General features: G+C 39.5%; 1 protein-coding gene across 2 annotated transcripts in view; it reads left to right on the top strand.

Annotated features, from left to right (window-relative positions):
- ITPK1 (inositol-tetrakisphosphate 1-kinase) overlaps nt 1-22,370 on the top strand; it is a 1,534,199-nt gene that overhangs the window by 1,150,392 nt on the left and 361,437 nt on the right. For both annotated transcript variants that reach the window (XM_044074569.1, XM_044074570.1), the window contains exon 5: nt 13,936-14,031. In XM_044074569.1, coding sequence (XP_043930504.1) covers nt 13,936-14,031 — 96 coding nt within the window. The remainder of the gene's footprint in view (nt 1-13,935; nt 14,032-22,370) is intronic.

Below are 22,370 nucleotides of genomic sequence, written 5' to 3' on the forward strand. Positions count from 1 at the left end.
ATGGGCATACACATCTGTGTTAGTATAGAGATGTAGATGTACTTATTATCAGCCTTCAATTTGTTTTTTTTTTTTTTTGTTTTTTTTTTGGGGGGGGTTAATTCGGGGAATTATTAGATTTCTTCCCCTTCCCCTTAGGACCTATGCAGTAACCATGGAGTTCTGAGGTTACTCCTTCTGAACTATTGGTGTCTGACTGCACTCAGACCTACTATCCTTTATGTTGGTTTTCAGCCCACCACCACCATACATAGCAACAGTCTTGAAATGCTTCTTTTGGAATTATATCATTAACTGTACCTAAGCTTCCATGCACATCACAGACCCATCTTCTTTACAAAATGTTTTTTTTGCTACCCCTATTTATAATCTTATCTCTCAGTTTCTGCCCTCTTTAAAATGTTTCCATGGCTTTGTGAAATTCATTTATCAGTGCTAGTAAGGATGGTTTTCTTCTGTTTCTGAGTTTCTGGACTGCTATGAACCTTTATATTCAGACAGTAGTACCCAGAACCAAAACTGACTCATCTAGCACTCGGGACTTGTCACCGGACTGGCACCCCACCTCCTCAGCTCTTCGGTTGAAGAGCCAAACAAAGACTCATTGCCTTAGTTTGGCTGTCCAAGTCAGAGATACCCATACCTTCTTGCCTCCTCTAGTCTTCCTTTTAAAGGGAGAGAGACTTTTGTTCTTTTTTTTTAAGCTATAGCAAGTCATTTGCATTTTGCTTGTTACAGGTCATCACACACAAGGTGTTGATGAGCTGCCTGTATGTACTGGCATTCAGAAATGCCAGTACAGAAAGAAGACAACAAGTATTGCACTTCATGATCGGGCCCCTTTACACTTTTGCAAACAGGTCAGCTTCCCCCATCAACCCACCCTTGCTACATGGTAGTAGTTAGCATTTTAACCTCTTCGGTCTGGCGGCAGGTTTCCCCAGGATTTCAAAACTTTTCCTGATTTTGATCCTTTACCACTCACATTATTTTTGGATTTGCCATGAATTCTTAAGCCAAGAAGTTGACTGGAGGTATGCTGCTTGACTGGTGGTGCTCACAAAATGCTTTTCCAGCTTTTAAAGCCAGTAAAACACTTCATGATCCTACTTTCTCTCTCTCTCTCTCTCTCTCTGTTTTGCAGCTTGTGGTATATGGAGCAGATAAAATCCATGGATCACAAAGGATTATTGTCAAGTCTCAAATCATAGCACTTTATTATGTGTTCTCGAAATGAATAACAAGATTCTCCTTGTGAGCTTTAGTTTGAGGTGAATTTCTTGGTAGCCATATTTTGAACACATAAGTGGTGTGATTAAACAGGTTATAATCATAATTGTCTATGTAATATCTCATACTATTTTGAATTACTGTGAAACTGTACTTGAGTGTACAGTAAGTGTGTCCCATTTCTTCATCGTGCATTGGAAATGTCATCGTTACCACTTATCCTAAATCTTTGCCTGAAAGTTTAAATCTATTGAAGCTGACTGAGAAGCACTGACATCAAGTGCTACCCCTTATCAGTGCACTGTTTCCTAACTTCTTGCTACAGGAAGACTGAGCAAATGGACAGAAAGACAACAGCTGAGGCTTAATGCAGACAAATGCACGTTCATGTACTTCCTCTTTAGCCGGTTGATGTTTGAAAAGGCTAGATTGTAAGTTAAGTCACTTAATTTGACAACCTTAGGTTATTTAATTTAGCATAAGAAAAATGCAGGAATGTAAATGTCAACTGTTCACCATATTTATTTATTTCTTTGCATATAATGCCTTAAAAAAGTTGACAACCAGTTGTGAAGCACCTTTTAAGTTGCTTACGTTTTGAGCATCAATCTTCCTAAAGCAAACGGAAGTATTTGTTGCTCAGTAAAATTGCTTATTACATAAGCAGTACACTGTGGTGAAATCAAAGAAGACAAGCATCAAAAGGAAGCCGCGGTAGCATCAAAGCAGTAGATTAATGCTACTTAAGCTGCTGAGCAACAGCATCAGACCCACAAAGAATTAGTTCCTCTTAAAGGATGCAAACGAAGGCAACTAATTACATGCATAGTTTGTATAAACAGCTGTACCCAACTTGTGTTAAAGAATATCTGCAAAATACACCAAGCTGTACATTTATGGAAGTCATGTCATCTGTATATAGCGTGTGGGAAGAAGTGTGCCACAAAATTAGTAGTCATAATATCACCCTGCCTCATGGGGGCAGCATATTCTAAAACATCAAGAAAGATAGGACAGTAAGAAAAGAAATGGGGAACAAAAAGGAATAGAAAAAAGACATTTTTTCTTATTTGTTCAGTCTCCAATACCTGCTTTATTTATTTATTTGTCATTTGTTAATTGGATTAGTCCAGCTGAGCCAAAGGCCAGTATGCAGTGGAGACCCGAGTAGGAAAGCTCCAGAAAAAAATAAACAATACATTAACGTGTATACATTCAAAAAACAACAGTATTATCATAGTTATGTCATGCATTGGAAAAGCAAGAGAATTACATAGTTATAGCATTGAACACATGTACAGTAATGAAGGCTTACAATCAAATTTATACAAAATAAAATCCTGAGTGATCAGTAGATGCGTTTTTAGAGAAAAATCAGACACAGGTGCATACTAGTATGTCATATTACAGAAAACAGAGCTTGGTTGGTAATAAGAACATGATAGTCCTGCTGTTAACGAAGAGCTACAACTAAATTGGCACTCGAAACATGATAGTGTTGCTTTTATCCAATTTAGAGTCATTAGGAAGGCTGAGCCTGTCCCAACATTATTTGTGCAAAAGGCAAAAAATAAATAAATAAATGAGCCAATGTAGGGTTCCAGTCCTGCACATGCAAACACACATGCATGAGCTTGCTGTCGCACACACACACACACACACACACACACACACACACACACACACACACACACACACACGACCGTAGGCAAATTGGAGGATTAAAAGTTAATTTATGGAATGTTTGTGGGATCTTCTTCTTTCGGCTTTTCCCGGTTAGGGGTCGCCACAGCGGCTCACCTGTCCGCTCATGATGGGCAGTGGAGTTTTTTACAGTGTCGAGTTGCCAGACCAGCGCCCAACCTTCCATGGAAGGCACACACACACACTCACACCTAGGGCCAATTTGGAGTGTCCAATCCACCTAAAAAATGAGTGTCTTTGGGATGTGGGAGGAAACCGGAGCACCCGGAGGAAACCCATGCGACCACAGGGAGGACATGCAGACTCCACACAGAAGGCACCCCAGCCAAGGATCGAACCGGAGAACCTCTTGCTGTGAGGCGACAATGCTAACCACTGCACCACCGTGACCGCCCTATAGAATGTCTGTGGGTTGTGAAAGGAAATTGGAGCATTCAGCAAAAATGTGAAAGGAAATTGGAGCATCCAGCAAAAACCCACACGGGCACAGTGAGAATCAAATCCACAGAAAAGGCATCCCAACTCCGAAACAAACCGGACGACCAAGTGCTGTGATGCAGCTATACTAACTGCTACACCACTTTTCCATATTTTATTCCTTACTAAAGTGTATAAGTTTGATGTACTGTGTATCTTAGTGCTGTTTACTTATTTGAATTGTGCTTCCATAAATAATCACCTGTAGTAATTTTGTTTCATTTTACTGTTTATTCACTGACTTTTGTATTGATTTGTTTGAATTGTGCTAGCAATTGTTTCCTACTCTACCACACCTGAGTGTTATGTGGAATCCTTTAATTTCTATGATATATAGTTGTACAATACCTGCTCCTGGATGGCCACATTTCCAGTACATTGTGAACTTGCAACGTTTGCCACTGTTGGTACGGTTATTGCAGTTTAGAAGAACTGCAGCAGCTAACAACACTGGAGAAGAGAAAAGGCACTTACTCTGAGTGACGGAAGGTGTGCTTTGAATAGTTTTATATATATAGGGGTAGTTTTTAGAGTAAAGGTGTATTTTTTATTTATTTTGCCTCTTAGTGGTGATTTTACATGATTGCTGCTTTGTTGTATTTATAATAATCACAATGATTTCTGCTTTTGTTTGTGGCCATGGGCCTTATTGCTGTGCTATAAATCTTTTTACAACCCATTTGGAGTGCAATCCATTCTAGTGGAAGGTTCATCCTTCCCACTGTGTTAAGCTTGGTTCCTCATTTAGTAGTCACAATCTCTTAACATTATTTATGGACAGTTATTGCTAGCATTGTTGAACTGTTGTGTGTTTGATTCCTCTGGAAAAGGTATTTGAAGTTCATGCCACAGCAGTGTGTACTTTATGATGGACATTAGAGGATTTTGTTGTCCTTTGAAGCATTGCAAGTTTCATCTGTTTCCTATCTCAACCAGTGAGGGAAAACAAAATATGAAATAAACCCTAAATGCACACACGTGGAAAGTCCAAAAGGGCTGTCCATAAAATATGAAATAAACCCTAAATGCACACACGTGGAAAGTCCGAAAGGGCTGTCCATTTCCTTATTTGGAAGCAGGAATAACGGCTCTTTTCTTATGCTAGCACATCTAATAACCTTTCTTAGAAACAAAAGGCCAAAGATATATTGCCTTGTGTACAATATCATCAGTAGACATGTGATGCTACTTGGGTTTGCACCAGACATTTAAATGTTCTGCACCCATGGGGGGGGGGGGGTCAGTGAACCATGTAAAGCAACTAGGATCAGCCAAAATGTGATATAGAACAATCAAATGCCTGGTTTGACTCTGATTCAATTTATGAGATTTTAAAGTGTGAGCATCTGGTGGGCTGAACACAAGAGCTGAACTGTTTCACTTTAAGCCTGTTTTCAGCCATTCATTGCAGCCGTAAGTAAAACTGTCTGCACTGCACCAAATCCTGAATTAACAATATTTCAAATAGATGATAGTTCGTGTCTTTGCATGCTGGTAGACATTTTGTACATTGATGCAGAGTACAAATTTGTGCAATGCCATTAAGTGTAAGGATATTTTTTTTCTTAATAAAGAGGTGGGTGGAGGTGCTGCCTTCTGTAAGAAATTAAAGTATTGATGAACTTTCTAAGACTGTCAGAAAATGTTCACAGCTGGAGGGGACAAGACTAAAAACTAGTAATCTAAGTTCAGGCCTCGGTTCATTTTCTAGAAAAACAAAATAAAATGAATGCAAATGCAAGAATATAGGACATGTCACCTAATCTATTAAAGGTCCTTCTACATGCTATTCCTCTTAACATCTTTGCTACTTCAATTCTTCATTATAACTTATGATTTTGTCGTTTGTAAATATGCATTATTTTCATGTGCATTGTTTTATTGCTTTTGATTACCTTTGATTGTTTTTACTTTACCCTTTCTGCTGTTGTTTTGCATGTAATGCAGACTGAGCCTGCAGTAGTTCATGCAGTTATTAGTGTTCTACCCCAGTAAACAAAATGTAAATAAAAACATATAAAATAAATAAAATCCTTAGTCTATAATGTAGCCAAAGCTGCACACATTTCAGTGCATCTCATCAGCTTACAGGTGTTCATTTTGTTAGCTTAAACATCTACTGCGTCTGAAAATAATTCTGCATTTAAACCTGTCCCTTATGTCTCTGCTTACGCAGATAAACTCTTATAATACATTGTTAGCAGTTTTCCTGGGGAGAGAGAGCTTTCTGTAAAGTATGTCATTAATATCATCTTCAAAGTATGTTGAATCATAACAAATACTTAAAGCTAACAAGCTTCCGCTATAATTTTAAACACAAATTTGTGCTTATTGTATGGTTGCTATGGATTCTGTGAAGGTCCCCTTAATTAAGCAGGTTTTAAATGAACAGTAAATTTAAATGAAATGTAGTCCTTTTCAACAGTGGACAATCATGTGCAGGTTTCAGACGATATTGCATATATTTTGTGGTCCTCTTGTAGTACAGACATAATGGCTGTATATTTTTAAGTTAGAGCATAAATGCACATTGGGATGAAATGCTTTCTGTACCTATATAATCATCCAGGAAGATTCTGAATGAAAAGACCATTGTTTTTGTATTTTATAGCAGCAGGACCTAACCGTTTACTCACCTAGTAAAGCGGGAAATGTAAATTTTTAATTTTTGTTTAATGTTTAGAGCTACATCACATACATTTCTAACACAACGAGGGATGTACTGGTGCAGTTAAACATTCTTTAAACTGAGCACTTACCATCTTTGGTGACATACCCTCTGTCTGGCCTATGCCTCTTGTCCCATCTCCTCTGCATTCTGCTTCAGCTGCCTTTTTCTTTTGCTGTTTTCCCCAACTTTCTTGCTCATAACAGAACTAGACAGGGGAGGGCTGAGAAGTGTATAATGGAAAAGGGGAAGGGTTTGGCAACCTGGGAGATTATCTGCTGAGTAATCCTAATGCTTGTGGCACAAGTCCTTATGGTTTCTGAAGATGGACCTTTTCCATAAGTTTTAGGTCTTCCCACATGATGGTTTATGCCTTACACACTGGTGGCACGGTGCAGTATGTCCTGGGGTGGGAACTGAGGGGTCTGCATGTAGTACACTGTGACCACACTGTCTAATAGGTCATTTTGGAATCACTCAGTTCATCGTTCATAGACCCCTTATGATTCCTGTAGACATTCTTTAAGCTTTAGTTCTTTTTGTGCAGGTCGTGTGGTTTGCCGTGATGTGTCAGTACAGCCTTCCCAGTATTATGACGTGTACATCTCCAGTGTTTATAGTTCAAAAATGTTTCCTTTAGGTGCCCCAAGGACTGTTATGTATTGTAAAATTATTTAATAAAAAATTAATTTATCATTGAAAACAGCCATCATACTTTGAGGCATGCTTCCAGTGCAGTCTGCATAATTTAAGCATTTTTATCACAGCAGTATTGTATCAGCTGGAAAGACAGAGGATACATTAAGAAGTACAAAAATATAATTTCGGTACTCAGTTTTGATACAGTTGTATTTGTAAAGAAAATATGACCAAAAATAGTTTCCCCTGTGCACACACTATTAATACATTACAACTGTAACAAAAGTAGTGTCTCACTGGCCCACTGCCATAAAGTCAAGACTGAGGCCGGTGACTGTAGTTCATTCATGAGCTCAGAGGACTGACTACTTTGGGAATGGACTGAGCCTTTTAGCAGCTGTTTTTTTTTTTTCGGGATGGGGTGTTGGGAAGTAACCTACAGTAACATTAATCTCTAGCACTAATTAGGAGGTTGTTGTGCTGTATTGTTTTAAGGATGAATGGTGAGTACATGCACAGCTTGTATTATGTACTTTCTAGGATGGAGGAGAATGCGAAAATAGGGGTCAGCGGCGCATTCCTGTGCACTTCCCCCTCCTGACAGCACAGCATTCTTTTCCTACCTACAGTAAGACTTCTGTTGAGCAAGTGGTAAGACAGCCTGTTCTATGGTGTCACGTCCTTGCCACGAAAGGCAAATCGGGGATCACTTTTTATGGATGTTTGTATAATGAATCAGCAAAAAACACAAGTCAGGAGATGGATAGCTGTGCTGATAAGCTGTAGCTGAGGTTTGTGTACAGTAGCAGAATTCAGATTGCTACAGAAATTATTCTGTGCAGGGAGGAATAAAGCACAGAAAGTTATATAAAACATGGTGTTGCCTCGATGTGAAGTGAAACAGCATCAAGACACAAAAGCATGTACAGTATAAACTCTTGTTTCTAAGGCATGAAGTACACAAAACATTTGTTTACTTAAACACACAACTACCACTTATAAAATCTTTGTTTATTTGTTTTTTGTCATTATATCAAAAGCACTTCAGAAATATTCTGATTGACTGGGAATCCCCACTTTCTCCAGTGTTTGTATGACCTGCATGCAAGGGCTGCAACCCCCAAATCTCCATGACCACAACAATCCTATTACCTAAATATAACCAATACCAATTTGATAGTACAGTATGTTGTCAGTCTGTCTCATATATGTATGCATGTATATCTATATGTGTGCATATTTAACCTTTATGTACTTTTAATAAAATTGATAAAATTTATTATAAATAAAATTTATATTTATAATGATGTGGTACCTCTTATTTAACCAGATTATTAAGTAGATAATATTAAGTCTGTGATTTTCTGCGGTTCTGGTGCTGCGGTAGCGTTGTCGCCTCACAGTTAGACGTTGCCCGTTCAATTCTCAGTTAGAGCATCTTCTGTGTGGCGACATGTGTGAATGGGCGTTCCTTCGTTGAAGGTTGTGCATTAGGCCCGGCAAGCCAGCACGTAAAAATCTACTGCCAATCATTAGCGGACCGGAGTTCCGCTGTGGCGACCCCTAACCGGGAAAAGCCGAAAGACACAAACATTAAGTCTGTGATTTTATCCAAGACAATATACTACATGGCTGGAAATCATAATAAATTTTATTTAAAGTACGTAAGGGTTATATTATTGTGACAGCTACTAAGTAGGGCAGGACCAGCTCGAATGTCACACTGATGGGGGAAGGGATGTGAATTTAACATGTGCACCAATAACACTTTGTTTTACAGCACAATAAACCACTCCATTGCCTGATAAAAAGTGTGTGTGTGTATATATATATATATATATATATATATATATATATATATATATATATTGTGAGGAAACTATTACTCTATTTTTGTTTTACTTGGATCGCTTGTCTGTGTACTTAAAATACGTAGTAATTCTGTACAATTATATATTTTTTATTATTTTTTTTGACATAAGATGAGTTTAAGTTTGCTACTTCTACTACTTTTGTCTGATCTGATTAATATACAGTGATTAACTAGAGATATACGTACTGAAAATCTTCCACACAGAAAAGTTTCTAGTACATAATTCAAAGACTGCATTCACTAGAGAAGACACGAGTTCTGAGAATGATTAAAGGCTACAGCAGAAGCAGGGTGACAGAAGCTAAAGTAGACAGACACCACTACTAAAGTAAGGAATATGAATTTGTAAGAGCTTAAAGAAGCAGCTCTTGACTGACATGCCTGACATTCTAAAGTCGTTTAGGTCAAAAAGAGTATAGCTTGAGTAAATCACTAAATAGCAAGTGTACAACAACAGAAACTACACGAACAGTAGAAAAATTCACTGAGGAAGGGAAAACCCGAAAGCTTTGCCTACTTGTTTTATTAAAATTGTAAATGTTTCTACTAGACCCGGACGTGGCTTATTGCAGTTTTTTTCTTTTTGCCTTGGTCTTTAAATATCAAGTGTCTCAGCTATTACTTAAATTTTTAGCAAGTAATGTAAATATGATGGATTTGAAAAAATTTTACCTGCTTTGAGTGCAGATATTTTCTGATAACATGTCAAGACTGTACATCTACAAAGAGTACCATGTGTGAGGGTATAAAGATATATATATATATATATATATATATATATATATGTATACGGGATCACTACGGAATACCAAAATTCCACAATCCTGAAATTCTGAATCCCATGGACCAGAATCTCGAAATTGCGGAATCTCGAACATAGTGGATGGGGATTGCTGTACCGTGTGGAATGGGAACTTTGCCATTCACTTCACTGTAGTGCGATCTCGGAGTTGATATATTTAAGTTGCAGGGGGTGTGGGGGGTGCAGCATACATGTCAGAATAGTTTGTTGAATGTTTTACTTTTTTTTCTTTTTAAGTTTCGAGACTCCGCCATCTCGAGATTCTGGTCCTTGGGATTCAGAGTCTCGGGATTGTGGAATTTCAGTGTTTTGTAGTGATCCCATATATACATATACCTGTATATACATATCTGTATATGTAGATGGTCTTGTGTGTGATACTTGAAATTAACTTGTACTGTGTCTTTTTAGAATGAGCCAGTCATCACAATCCTAGTTCTCCAATACAGCAGTGTAAGCTAATTCATGTTTCAACAAAACTAAAACCTGTCATATTTAATTTTAAAATTTTTTTGGTAAATTAGAGATTCCCGTTGACTTTGAAGGTTTAATTTGCTTAGCTTTATATGACTGGAGCATTATATGAATGTATTTGTAGTATACTTTCAAGGTAAGTTTTAACTGGGTTGTTTTGAAATAACAGTTTATTTAAGGTATTTTAGTGAGGTTATATTAGAATTTGCTAGTATTACACTTTCTGAGATGTTTTTATCACATGTATTTTTAGTAAGATTTGACATTTGGAATGTGGTCTGTTTTGTAGGCTGGGCTGTTTTCCAATTAGTTAGCAAAGGTCAATGTTTTATGTATCTCTTTTTTTTTCCTAATATTTTTTGCCTCACATTACTCAGTTGCCTGCAGGTAATCCTTCCCTCTCACATCCAATTGGCTGATTTGTTTTATTTCATCAGTGCGAGGGTCAATCGGGAGGGGACATTACTCAGGCAGCCATTAGAAGTTACGTGAGATTTTTCTATTTTTGTCATACTCCGCCCACCAACCCACCCACACATCCTCATGTATGTGGCAAACTACTATCAATGATTGTAAATGGGCTGACAGTGTCTCTCTGCCACGGACACAGGTCTTTTAGTGTTTTATATTAACCTCTTCTTCATTCTGATAAGAATGAATTTTCATTTCTAAGGGTTGATTTAAGTGGAAGCTATTGTTTTGGAAGTTGTGTGCATACATGTTTTGTGTTCAGTTTATATATTTGTGTTACTTTTTTGTTTTAAATTATACTTGACTTTCTTAAGTTGCATTAGGTATAGAATTTTGTTGAGAGGTATCAACATCTCTGTTTTTTGTGAGTAGTTATGAATGTTGCTTGCTTATTTATTTATTCATTCATTCATTCATATGTGTTTTTATTTTTTTTTTCACTGTAGAGAATGAAAAATGAGGTCTGTGTTTCATTTTGTTTAACCATTTTTTTAAATCAGCTAATTTTAGATTTGAGTTTAGGAATTGTTTTAGGTGGGTTGGAATGTCTCTGTGGGTGTCATTGCGTCAATTTTTGTGTACATAATGTACATTTGTACTGTATTTTTTATTTTATTTTATTTTTGAAAAAAAAACTTTTTTGTTAAGACCAAACAAGAACATAATTTTTGCAGCTGTTCAAAATGGCAAAGTCGAGTAGTCTATTGATATACAAAAAAAATCATTATGTCACAGTACAACTATATCTTTTATACTTGGCCTCACTCAGTAATATACAACTCTTCTAGGTTTAACTACTAAACTACATACAATATCTACATGGCCTGTTAACTTGATTACTTTAGATTTTAATGAGCAGCATACATATGGCAGGGTGAGGAAAATTTTGTTGGTGGTGTTTACAACCTGAACTGTTTTTTAAGTATCTACACAGTTAACTGGATATTTGTTGCTATAACAACCCCCCCCCAATGTCTTGGGTCCAAAGTGAGGATGAAACCATATATATGTATGTAATTCATGAAATAGAATAATGCCTGAGAAATGTGTAACACGTGAAATACAGAATCATTATACATTAGTAAACTGGTGTTGATGGTAGGTGGATGTCTGTAAGCAAGACATTCACTAGTAGTTGCACTATATGTTATTGAAAAACAGTTGTACCTCTGCACATAGATTAACAGAAATATGAATATATTTATATAGAGTTCATAAAGGCGCCCTTCTACTGTTGTGGAATGCTGATAGCTATATATCAGCATACACTTAATGTCTTACTGATAAATGGTAAGTCTGTCATGACATAAAGATAAAAATCTGTCTAAACCAAAGACTAGAAAGGTTACATGGACAAACAATTTCTTAAAGAAAAACTACAATAAAGAATCAACAAGGCTAGAGTCTTCACTGTATAATACTTTAAATCCCCTGTAGTGGTGGCCCATGGGATATATGAAGTAACCCTTTAAGGACATACCAGTGCTTCAGCTACATGGCTTCTAAATACTAGCTGAAGCACTGGTATGACCTCAAGGCATCATTTGCATGTATCTCATGGGGCTTCACTACAGGGGATTTGTAGGTATTACACAGTGAACTTGCTGGTTCTTTCTTGTAGTTTTTTTAAAAAATCAAATATATGTCACATAAGTTGTCATCATTATCAACCCCCTTTTTTTTTTTTTTACATGTGGTTAGGGTGTCACATCACCATTAGTCAATGTGACCAAATCACCTAGAGCTACTATTTACACAACCAGGTAAGTTTGTCTTTGTTTGTCTTTTCGGTTTTTTAGGGGTCGCCACAGTAGAACTCCAGTCCGCTAATGATTGGCAGTAGATTTTTATGGTGCCGAGTTGCCAGCCCGACGCCCAACCTTCAGCGAAGGCACGCCCATTCACGCATGTCTTTCGGAGGCCACTCAACCATGGGGAGGACATGCAGATTCCACACAGAAGGCGCTCCAGTTGAGAATCGAACAAGAGAACCTCTTGCTGTGAGTCAACAATGCTACCGCTGTACCACCACGGCACTATTTACACAGCCAGATAAGTAAAGGAATAAATTGGAAGAAATGCATGATATTTTGTCATGTGACCAACTGAGTAACCCAAGTAGGTGAATATGTTTACAGAAAATACGTAACCATCTGTTAAAAGAGCCAAATGACATATTTCCTGTCCTTGTTTCTGTTGTTTTGCTTCCCTGTACCAACCATCAAACCCATTGCCACAAGTCTGAAGCGTGGCTCTCATCCAGATAGCGGTAAAAGTGTGTTACTCTTAAGACACTTGTATTTCTGCACTGTACGTTTGCAGGAACTGTCGCTCATTTGTGGGTGACGTAAGCTCTCAGTTAGCCCTGCCCATCTGGCCTGCAGCCTCCACCAGTGAGCATAACTGAAATGGTCATCTGTAGAACACATGCTCTGACCTTCCCACCTAGTGAAAGATGAAGTGGGTAATTCCCCATCATTCCTAACCCTCCCTGGTCAGCTCTTCCAACTCTCGGGTCTCACCAATTCATCCTGGGTAATCTGGGTTTTAGTGGTGTTTCATCATTCTGCATTACACTATCTTGTAATTAACTTGAACATAACATGTTGATTTATTAATTCTACATCTTGAGGGGATTATAGCCACCAACCCTTCAAAAGGTTGTATATGTATGTATGTGTGTGTGTGTGTGTGTGTGTGTGTGTGTGTGTGGTTATTAGGTTTGACGCAAGTATGCCATTTATTTCATTTTTTTAATCTTACTGCTGGATGTCTGTTTTATGCAACAGAGGTTGTATAAATTACAGCTAAAAAGAAGCATTTGGTCTGCCTAATTATATAAGAAAGATAGTGCATTAAAATAGGGCACCTGATAATGTCTTTCTGTACTTAATAAAAATTTATTTCTGTGGATAACAGTGTTTGTCTCTTACATGTTTAACCTCTAGGAGTATTTTCTTTGCACCTAAGATTGGGTTTATGTCTTATCATTTCTTTTGTTGTCATTTACTAATTGTAAATAATTTGCATACACTTGCGTAATACTTATTCTCACAAAAATCCACCTTTTACCACAACAAGAAGTAAACAGGGGTGAACTTTTCAGCCCCGTGTTGTGCAGTCATTGGTAAAGACACCCATGGCATCAGCATTCTGTGTCACTTGTTTAGTTAACAAACAGCAAATAAATACATTTGTTAATTCAGTCTTTTTACTACAGTTCAGTAACTACTGGTAACAGAAGTTTCATATACAGACTTGTTATTCTTAATTTTATATATATTTTTCACTTATGATCACATTGTAAGAAGAAGTTAGTAGGTAGATGATCACAGTTGTGATGCAAATTTCTGAAAGGAATGACGTATCCAGGCACAGCGTAATAATGATACAGGAACTCTAGTTCTGTATAACACAGTGCTGCAAAGCTTTCTATGTTCTATTTCTTCTGAGTTTAATACTCTAGAAACATTTTTTTTAATAATTATAGTGGTCACATTTTAAGAGACTGCAAAAACTGGGTCACTGATTTTAGTTAAAAAAATTATTGTTGTATACAGTAGTACCCTCCCTTAATTTGAGATTTTTGTTTTGCAGATGAAAGAATCTGTTCCCCGCCATTTATGGAATTGACAGATGGATTTGATGTAGACAGCCTGGAACTTGAGAAAAACAACCTCACATTCCCTTTCAGTATGTATTCTCCTTTATATAGTTCACGGTGATTGCGCTGTTACTTTACAAAAACACACACGTTCACGTTAGAATGTGTTGTCTTCCAGTTCAAGAAAAGACTTACTAGAAGCTCATGCTAATTTGTACAGAAGGTGGTTGCTTAGGTGTAGCTGTCCTGATGCTGTAGCTGCCATTTGTAGAGCAGTGGATGTTTGTCATTTTAATCTAGGAAGATTAATCATAAGTTGAACTGCTTCCGTAAATAAGCTTGCATAATTGCCTGTGCTAGACAGCATACACCTGTGGGCTTACTATCAACCTTTGATGAGGAGGCGGGCTAAGAAACATGTTCACTCGGGTTATCCCCATAGTGACTAATGAACAGTGAGCTTTGTAGAGGATGGGTTGTATCCTATCTTTAATATAGTCCCCTGTGATGCAGTTTCAGAGCACAAAAGCTCTGAAATGCTATAACAGATGGAACTGTTGAATCAGCAAGACGTGTCAGGTTTCCTTTGAAAATGTATAATGAATAAATATTTTTTTAGTCAATGTCTTTTCATTCCTTCCTTAGAGGACTTTTATTTGCTGGTCTCTGCATGCCCACCACCCACATACAATACTATTTTCATAGCTTATAAGTAGTGGTCAGGGGAGTGGTATCTTCTATGGTCTGTGCACAGTGAAGGGCTGTTCTTAAATGTTTCATCTCCCTGATAGCGTTTGTGTAATGCTGCAGGTGCAGTTGACATGAAACATGTTTTTCTGTACGAACCAGTTCTTAAAATGTCCTACTGTTGTTAAGCAGTTCAGTTCCCTGCAGGTTGCTGTACTCCCTCCAGGATAAGCAAGATAATTTCTGTCACTAAATCATTTCCTCTGTTATGTCTCCATGCAGAGACTTGATTTCCAAAACTGGTACCATCGTCAGATGGTAATGGTCTAGCAAATATAAAGATGTGAGTTTAAAACTAACTAAATACACTTTAACAGTCCCTCCATCTGTAGCATTTTAGGTATTCAGTGATTAATGCTTCTTAATAAGTGACACTGTGAATTATATATAGTCAGTATATTATGCAAGCTGTTTCTGAGCATTATCTGTTATTGCTGTCTCTGATGTACAGCAGTCTGCGTCAAGGAATTTAGCAGCTGTTTGAGTAATGCACACTGCCTTAATTACTGCTAATTTTTAGTTTTTTAGATTCAAATTCAGGTTTATTTAGGTACATAACAGCTAAAACTGGAACAGAAGACATAAATATATACATAGACAGCAGATAGAAATGATAAAACAAATGAAATTCACATATATAAGGTGCTGGAAGGCTATTATGCCTCTAAAGTCTGGCAGTTAGCACAGAAGATTAAGGCTGTGAGCTGCTAATGAGCTGCTTCCTGTAGGTCAGGATGAAGGGTTTGATTCCTCCCACCTTCACTTTCCTGCTCTCCAACTCTGAGCAAGTTATTTAACCAGACAGTGCTCCAGTGTCGTAAGGGACACCTGTGTCCAGAGGACATACCCAGTTAACAAATATGTACGATAAAGATAAGCTAAGATATAATAAATAAATAGGTATGCTAAACTGCCCTATTTTAAGTGTGTTTTTTTTTAACTGGTGAGCATTGCAGACTGCTTCAACCACACTGTTGAGGGTTTCCAAAGGTGTAGCCTCTGAGAAGTGAGGGAATGTTCACCCGAAGAGCTTAGCTGTGCAGTTAGATGCTCCATCAGTCCCAAGGTAGAAGACCACAACGCACAAGCAGATCACCTCCAGTCCATTATCTCCCTTATATAGGGGGACCCAGCATTGTATAGAGTTGTATAGGACAAGATAAATAGGACAACGAGCCTTAAAAATGAAGCAATGACAGAAGTGACAGCAATTGCAGACTATTCAAAATCAACATATGATGGTATCACAATACATCTGTGAATGGCTAAGCTGCGGAGTTCTGCTCCAGCTACGAGATGGTCAACCTTCAAATTGGGAAACCCCATCTACAGGACATCACAGCAGTCCAACCTGCAGGGAACCAGGGTGCTTAATAAAGTTACATATAAAATTACTTGTAAGAGCCATGAAGTTATTTAATGTGTTTTGACATGCTGTCCCAGGTTGTAACATCTTTATTTTGCCAGTGAGATCTACAATAATGTAAAAAAATATATATATTGGAATTTGCATCAACCTGAGAATGATGGCGTACAAGAAACTGTAGGTACTGTTTCCGTCCACACCCTTCAGACCTTCTCTTCCCTATTATTTCTCTCATTCTTTCTGATGTACAGTGTCCTAGGACTCTTACAGAGGCAGATGATAGCTGACAGTTTGTTCTTAGCACCACCACCCCCACTGGTTGGAAATCACAATGCGAACGCACAAGATAAACAAATATTAACAAGTTGGGGCACACAAAGTATCTATTAAGTGCCTGACTACTCCTGTAAACGTCTAGTGCAGGACTTGTTTCAATTTAAAACACAGCTTTTTCTGACCACTCCAAAATGAATGGCCAGCAGTCATCCTGTCATCGTGCAAGCAAACAGGATGGAGTTACACACCAGTAAGAATCCTTACACACACAGTCAAGTGAGCACATTGCCATACACAGCATACTGGTAAAATACACTTGGTGCAAGCACAAATAACACAAAATGTATTCTTATCTGGCATGCACACACAATGTAAAATATAGTATTGTCCAAACTTGATATAGTAAGTCACAGTTCCGTCTAACTTCATACTGTCTACCAGAAATTGAATAAACATGCTAGAGGTGTTAGGTACCCTGATGAGTGTTGCAAAGACAGCTCAAGCATTATCAGCCCCACCCCCCTTTTCCCACATTCTTCATGAGGCTGGGATGTTGCGTCAACTGTTGCCACATCTCTCAATTCAGTGCCACTCTCCTACCTACTTTGACAGTCATGCCTGAATGTCACAGGTCTTCTATCACACAGTCCACCCAGCTCTTTGCTTGACTTCCTGTCTCTCTCACATCTTCTTCACCAGATCTTGTTTGGTTTTCTGTACGTGTGCCTCAACCACCAAAATATGTTCTCTCTGACGTACTCTGCAGCTGTATCTACTTTGGTTTCTGCTGTGATTTCATCATATCTACATCTGTCCCACATTGTACATCCCACCACCCTTTTCATGCACTTCATGTCCATCACCTCTGGCTTCCAAAACTGTTCTGTCTTCACTGCCCAGTTTTCTGTACCATACAGAAGTACTGATTTCACAGCTTACTTTTCAGCTTCTTTGGCATTCTTCTATCATACACTCGACCTGACACTCTACGCCAGTTGGTTGCAGCCCCTCTGATACTAGCTTTGACCTCCTCATTTAGATTTCTCTTCTCCTCAATCACATCTCCCAGATACTCGAAACTGTAAACCTGTTCCATTATTTTCCCTTCTCAGTTTTCAGCTCCTTCCGATATTCCTAATTTTCTGCCATGATGACTGTCTTGTCTTTAATTAGTTTCATCCCATTTGCCTTCAGATTTGTCTTCCAGTCCCTATCATTTGCTGAATTTCCAGATGTTCTTCGTGTTTCACTGTTGCAGTCATTACATTTGGGTTATCTGCCTGCAGGTAGCCTCAGCCAGCCTGAATATCAAAGTCTTGGATTCCTGTATCGGATGCTGTCTCTTCTTACATGATGTCAGGTTGTTAGGGGTATAAAACATGCAGCTGATGCCATTACACCAGTTTTTGTTGTGCGGTGCCCAAAGCAGAAGCAGTTCGCAAGTGCCAGTCGGTAGACTCCTGAAAATTTCATTTTCGAGTTTCGGAACCAAAGTCTTCAAAAAAGCTAAGTACCTCGTTGGGGATCCTTTTTCTTGCTCTTAACCGATGTCAGTAAAAGTTAACAATTGTATTACCTGTGGAAAGCAAATACTGCATAAAGATTTTCATTCGTACTGCATTCCTTGCTTAGGCCCAGACCACGACATCCCTCGCTGTCGGTTTTGTGCCTTATTCAACCCCCGTATTATTCGTCGTCGGTTTATTTTTGCAGCAAATTATTTTGGTACTCGGTTTAACTATCCAGAAATGGCTTTCGTAAGACATCCGACTACCGACATTCTGAAAAAACGTAAAGATAAAGACAGAGACAGACCGCATAGGTCCAAAGCTGCCAACGACGCTTCCATTAAGCTAGTCGCCAGTTTGCCGGTACTCAGTGAGGCACTTTCGCAGCCCCTGATACCCACTACTTCAGATTTGCAGGCCTCTACTGAGACCCATTCAGAGTCCAGTATGCCGCAAGATGCTTTTTCAACTATGGAACCTGCGGATGTATTACCACTGTGCAGGCACCCTCTTCTGAGGGTGTATTCAGGCCTACTGACTTGCATTTCAAACCAACGCCATCTTCTTCTTTAAGGCCTAAAACTCGAACCACGCCTAGAAAATCAATGTCCAAACCACATGGTCAGGCCCATATGCCTAAAAACAAATGATAAGAGTGGCTGAAGACCTTATTACTTTAATTAGGGGAAGCCAGCCTTCATCCTCTAAGAGACCTAGAATTTATTTTTCTTCTGATTCTTCTGATCAGGATTCTGAAATTTCTGTTCTTCTGATTACCTAGATTTGCCCTCATCTACCTATGTGGATTGTGATGCAGAGGATTCCATTTCCTCTGCTTCCCCTCCAGAAGATTTTTCTTTTGGTGAAACCTTGCACACTCTTAGGGAGCATTTCCGCTGGGAAAGCCAGGATTACTTTGACTCCAAAAAGAGGCTTAGGGAATTCTTACTTCTCCCTCAACACAGGCCTTTAGCTATTCCTTCTGTCCTGGACATTGTAGATGATGCCTTCTTGGAATCTAGCCTGGCTCCAGACACTTTACCTGCAGCTTCCAGGAAGCCTGACTGGTATTACAGAGTACCTGACTCTCACAAGTTCCTCTTCAAGAATCCTACTGTGGACCCAGAGACCATTTCCCAAGGACCTAAAGGCATTAAGGCTACTATTGCCAAAAACCCCACCCCCTGTGATAGAGATTCCAGGGTCTTGGACAGATGGGGTAAGAAGGTATACACTTCTGCTACTTTGGCCATTAGGGTCTTAAATTGCCAGTTTCATATGTTAAAGTATCAGCAGCATATTATGGGACTACTTAAACAGAAAATTATGTTGATTCCTGACTGTGCTGAAAATAAAGAATTACAAGATTTAATGCATTCTGCTGAACAAGTTGGTAAACATACTTTGCAATGTGGTTTTGACTCTTTAGAAGCATCTTCAGGGCTGCTGTCACTGGGTCTGTACTTAGAAGGCATGCTTGGCTTAAGGAGCAAAATTTGCCAGATCATGTTAAAGCTAAATTACTGGATGCTCCCTTAAACCAAGACTGCCTGTTTGGCAACAAAGCAGAATAAGTCCTTAAAAAGATGGAGGAACAAGCTAAATCTATGCAAACAGTTAAAGATGTCCTGCAAGTACAGCCTCCCAGATTTAGTAGGCATTGGCCTGCTAAGAATTGGTCCTTTCCTGTCTCTCCCAGGCCTTCTCCGTCCAAACCCAGGAACAGCAGACCTCCTAGGCTACAGTCTCAAGGTACTCACAGGCCTAAGCAGTGGGGGGCTCCCACTTCCGAAGCTGGAAGTAGTAAGACACCCCCCTTAGGGGGAAGGATCACCCTGCATGCAAAAACTGGGAATTCATTACCCAGGACTAATGGGTTTTAAATATAGTTTTCCAAAGATGCAGATTCCAATTCTACACCTTACCAACCCCACATGGTTGGCCAGACCTACCCTCAAATCAGTGGGCAGAGGCTCAACAGCAGGTTCTCTCTCTTCATAGTATCAGGGCTATTCAGCCTGCCCCAGCAGAAGAAAGGGGACAAGGTTTTTACTCAAGACCTTTCCTGGTACCCAGAAAAGACAGCTCCTGGCATCCTATCCTGGGCCTCTCTATTCTAAACATCTTTTTGATAATCCCAAAATTCAAAATGTTAACACTTCAACAGCTGCTTCCTATGCTAGGCAAAGATGCCTGGTTGGCAACCTTAGACTTAAAGGAAGCGTACCTACACATTCCAATAAGGGAATCTTGTTGCAGGAAATACCTACGCTTCAGAGTAGGCTCCATGCACTATCAGTTCTCTGCACTTCCCTTTGGCTTATCTACTGCGCCCAGGGTATTCACAAAGTGTCTAGTTCCAGTCATTGCATTTTGCAGGCAAAGAAATATTCAAATGTATCCATACCTGGATGATTGTCTAATTCAGACAGAAAGCCAGGGTATGCTACTAAAACATCTGGCATTTGTAAAGAAACTTCTAACTCACTGGGGTACACCATAAACGAAAAGAAATCTCATCTAGTACACTGCCAACAAATTGTATTCCTGGGAGCAAGCTTGAACACAACTTCCCAGATGGCTTACCTCACACAAGAGAAACAAGTTTATTTGACAGCCTACTTCAAACTACTGGCCACAAAGACCCAGCTATCTGCAAGGAAAATCCTGCAAGCCCGGGGGTTCATGGCCTCTTGCATCCTACTAATTCCATATGCAAGACTGCATATGAGGAAACTACAATGGTATCTAAAAAGCCTATGGTGTCAACATTCTCAGGACCTGGAATCAATGATTTCTATAATTCCTTGTATAAAGACAGAGTTCCTTTGGTGGGCAGAGGCCTGCTACCACAACAAGGGGCTCCCATTCACTCTACCCCCTGCTGCCCAAACCCTAACAACAGACCCATCAGACTATGCATGGGGGGCTCATCTGGCAGGGCAGTGCATTCAGGGCAAATGGAACCCGAGTCAGATGCACCTGCATATCAATCAAAAAGAAATGTTAGCTGTACAGAATCCCCTGACAGCCTTCAAGGACCACATTCTTGCAGGACAATTACTGATAAAGACAGACAAACACTATTGTTATGTGGTACATAAACAAGCAGGGGGGAACCCTCTCTGCAGACTAGCCATGGCTCTGTGGAACACAGCCTTGAGCTACCAAGTTCACCTACAAGCTTAATTCCTGCCAGGCAAGCTAAATTCACTGGCAGACGACCTAAGCAGAAATCTCATGGACCCACACGAGTGGAAACTGGAACCAAAGATATTCAACCTTTTGAGAAACAAATGGGGAATCCAGAGATAGACCTGTTTGCCTCCCCTCAGAACTACCAATTGGACAAATTCTGCACAAGGACTTCCCACAGTCAAGCTTGGAAAGTGGATGAACTGCCTTTAACCTGGGAAAGCCTCTCAGTGTATGCCTTTCCCCCTCTGCCTCTCATAGGTTCATAGGTAGGTACTAGGCTATCTGCCTGAGGGCATTTATAAGCCTAGCCATAGTGTGTCAGCTTTCACCGCCCCATTGATTAATTAACTGAGCCTCTGTCAAGAAGAGCCAATGAAGTGATCCCAGGGGTATATTTTCTGTTACCCATCCACTTGTCAAGGTTTCTCTTGAAGAGTGTTAGTGAGGGGCTCTGCCTTATGTAGTTAGAAATTTTGTTCCAAAGCGTAGGGAGTCTCTGTGACAGGAATCTATCCCTCCAGCATGTTCTATTTATTGTTGTGGCAAGGTTTAGCTCATTAGAGCGAGTGGCTCGCAGTGACTTGGATTTCTTTAGGTGGAGCATGTCCATCAATTCTGAGTTGGACATGGCTTTGTAAGTCAGGCAGAGATCACCTCTGAGTAAGCAATGTGCGACTGAGTACAGCTGGAGTTTTTCCAGTCGGCTGCATAGGACATATGTTTGAGGCCAGTAATCCTCTTGGTGAGGTACTTTTGTGGTCTTTCCAGCTGTTGGAAGTATCTTGTGAGGTACATCCCAAATGGGGCATTGTACTCTATGATGGGTCTGATGAGTGATGAGTAGAGGGGCACTATAACCTTTTTATTTCTAGATGCGAACCCTTTAGTAATGAGATGGGCTACATAGAAGGATTTCCTAACTACTTTGGCAATAAGATTGTCAAAGGAAAGATTACTATCTACCTGGGTCCTCTGATCTCTTATTACGTCTTCTGTATTAAGGGGGCTGCCACCTATGTGGTAATTCATGGGTGTTTTGTTTTTCCCAAACGGGATGACTATACATTTTTTGGCATTTAGCTTTAACTCTCCTCTCGAAGGTTCTGCTAAAGATCAAACAGGACAAACCAAGGACAATACTGATTGCACCAGACTGGCCACACCAGCACTGGTACCCCGTCTGTGCGCAGTATATCACTGCTGGAACCATGGTACCTGCCTCAGACCCCTTCCCTGCTGTCCCAGCAGGAGGGCCAACTTCTGCACCCTCAGCTTCAAACCCTGAACCTTGCAACCTGGCTAATTCCTTGAGCTCTCCAATACCATCCCTCAG

This window comes from Protopterus annectens, chromosome 6.part0, assembly GCF_019279795.1.
Source record: "Protopterus annectens isolate FY-2018-M chromosome 6.part0, PAN1.0, whole genome shotgun sequence".
Taxonomy (NCBI): domain Eukaryota; kingdom Metazoa; phylum Chordata; order Ceratodontiformes; family Protopteridae; genus Protopterus; species Protopterus annectens.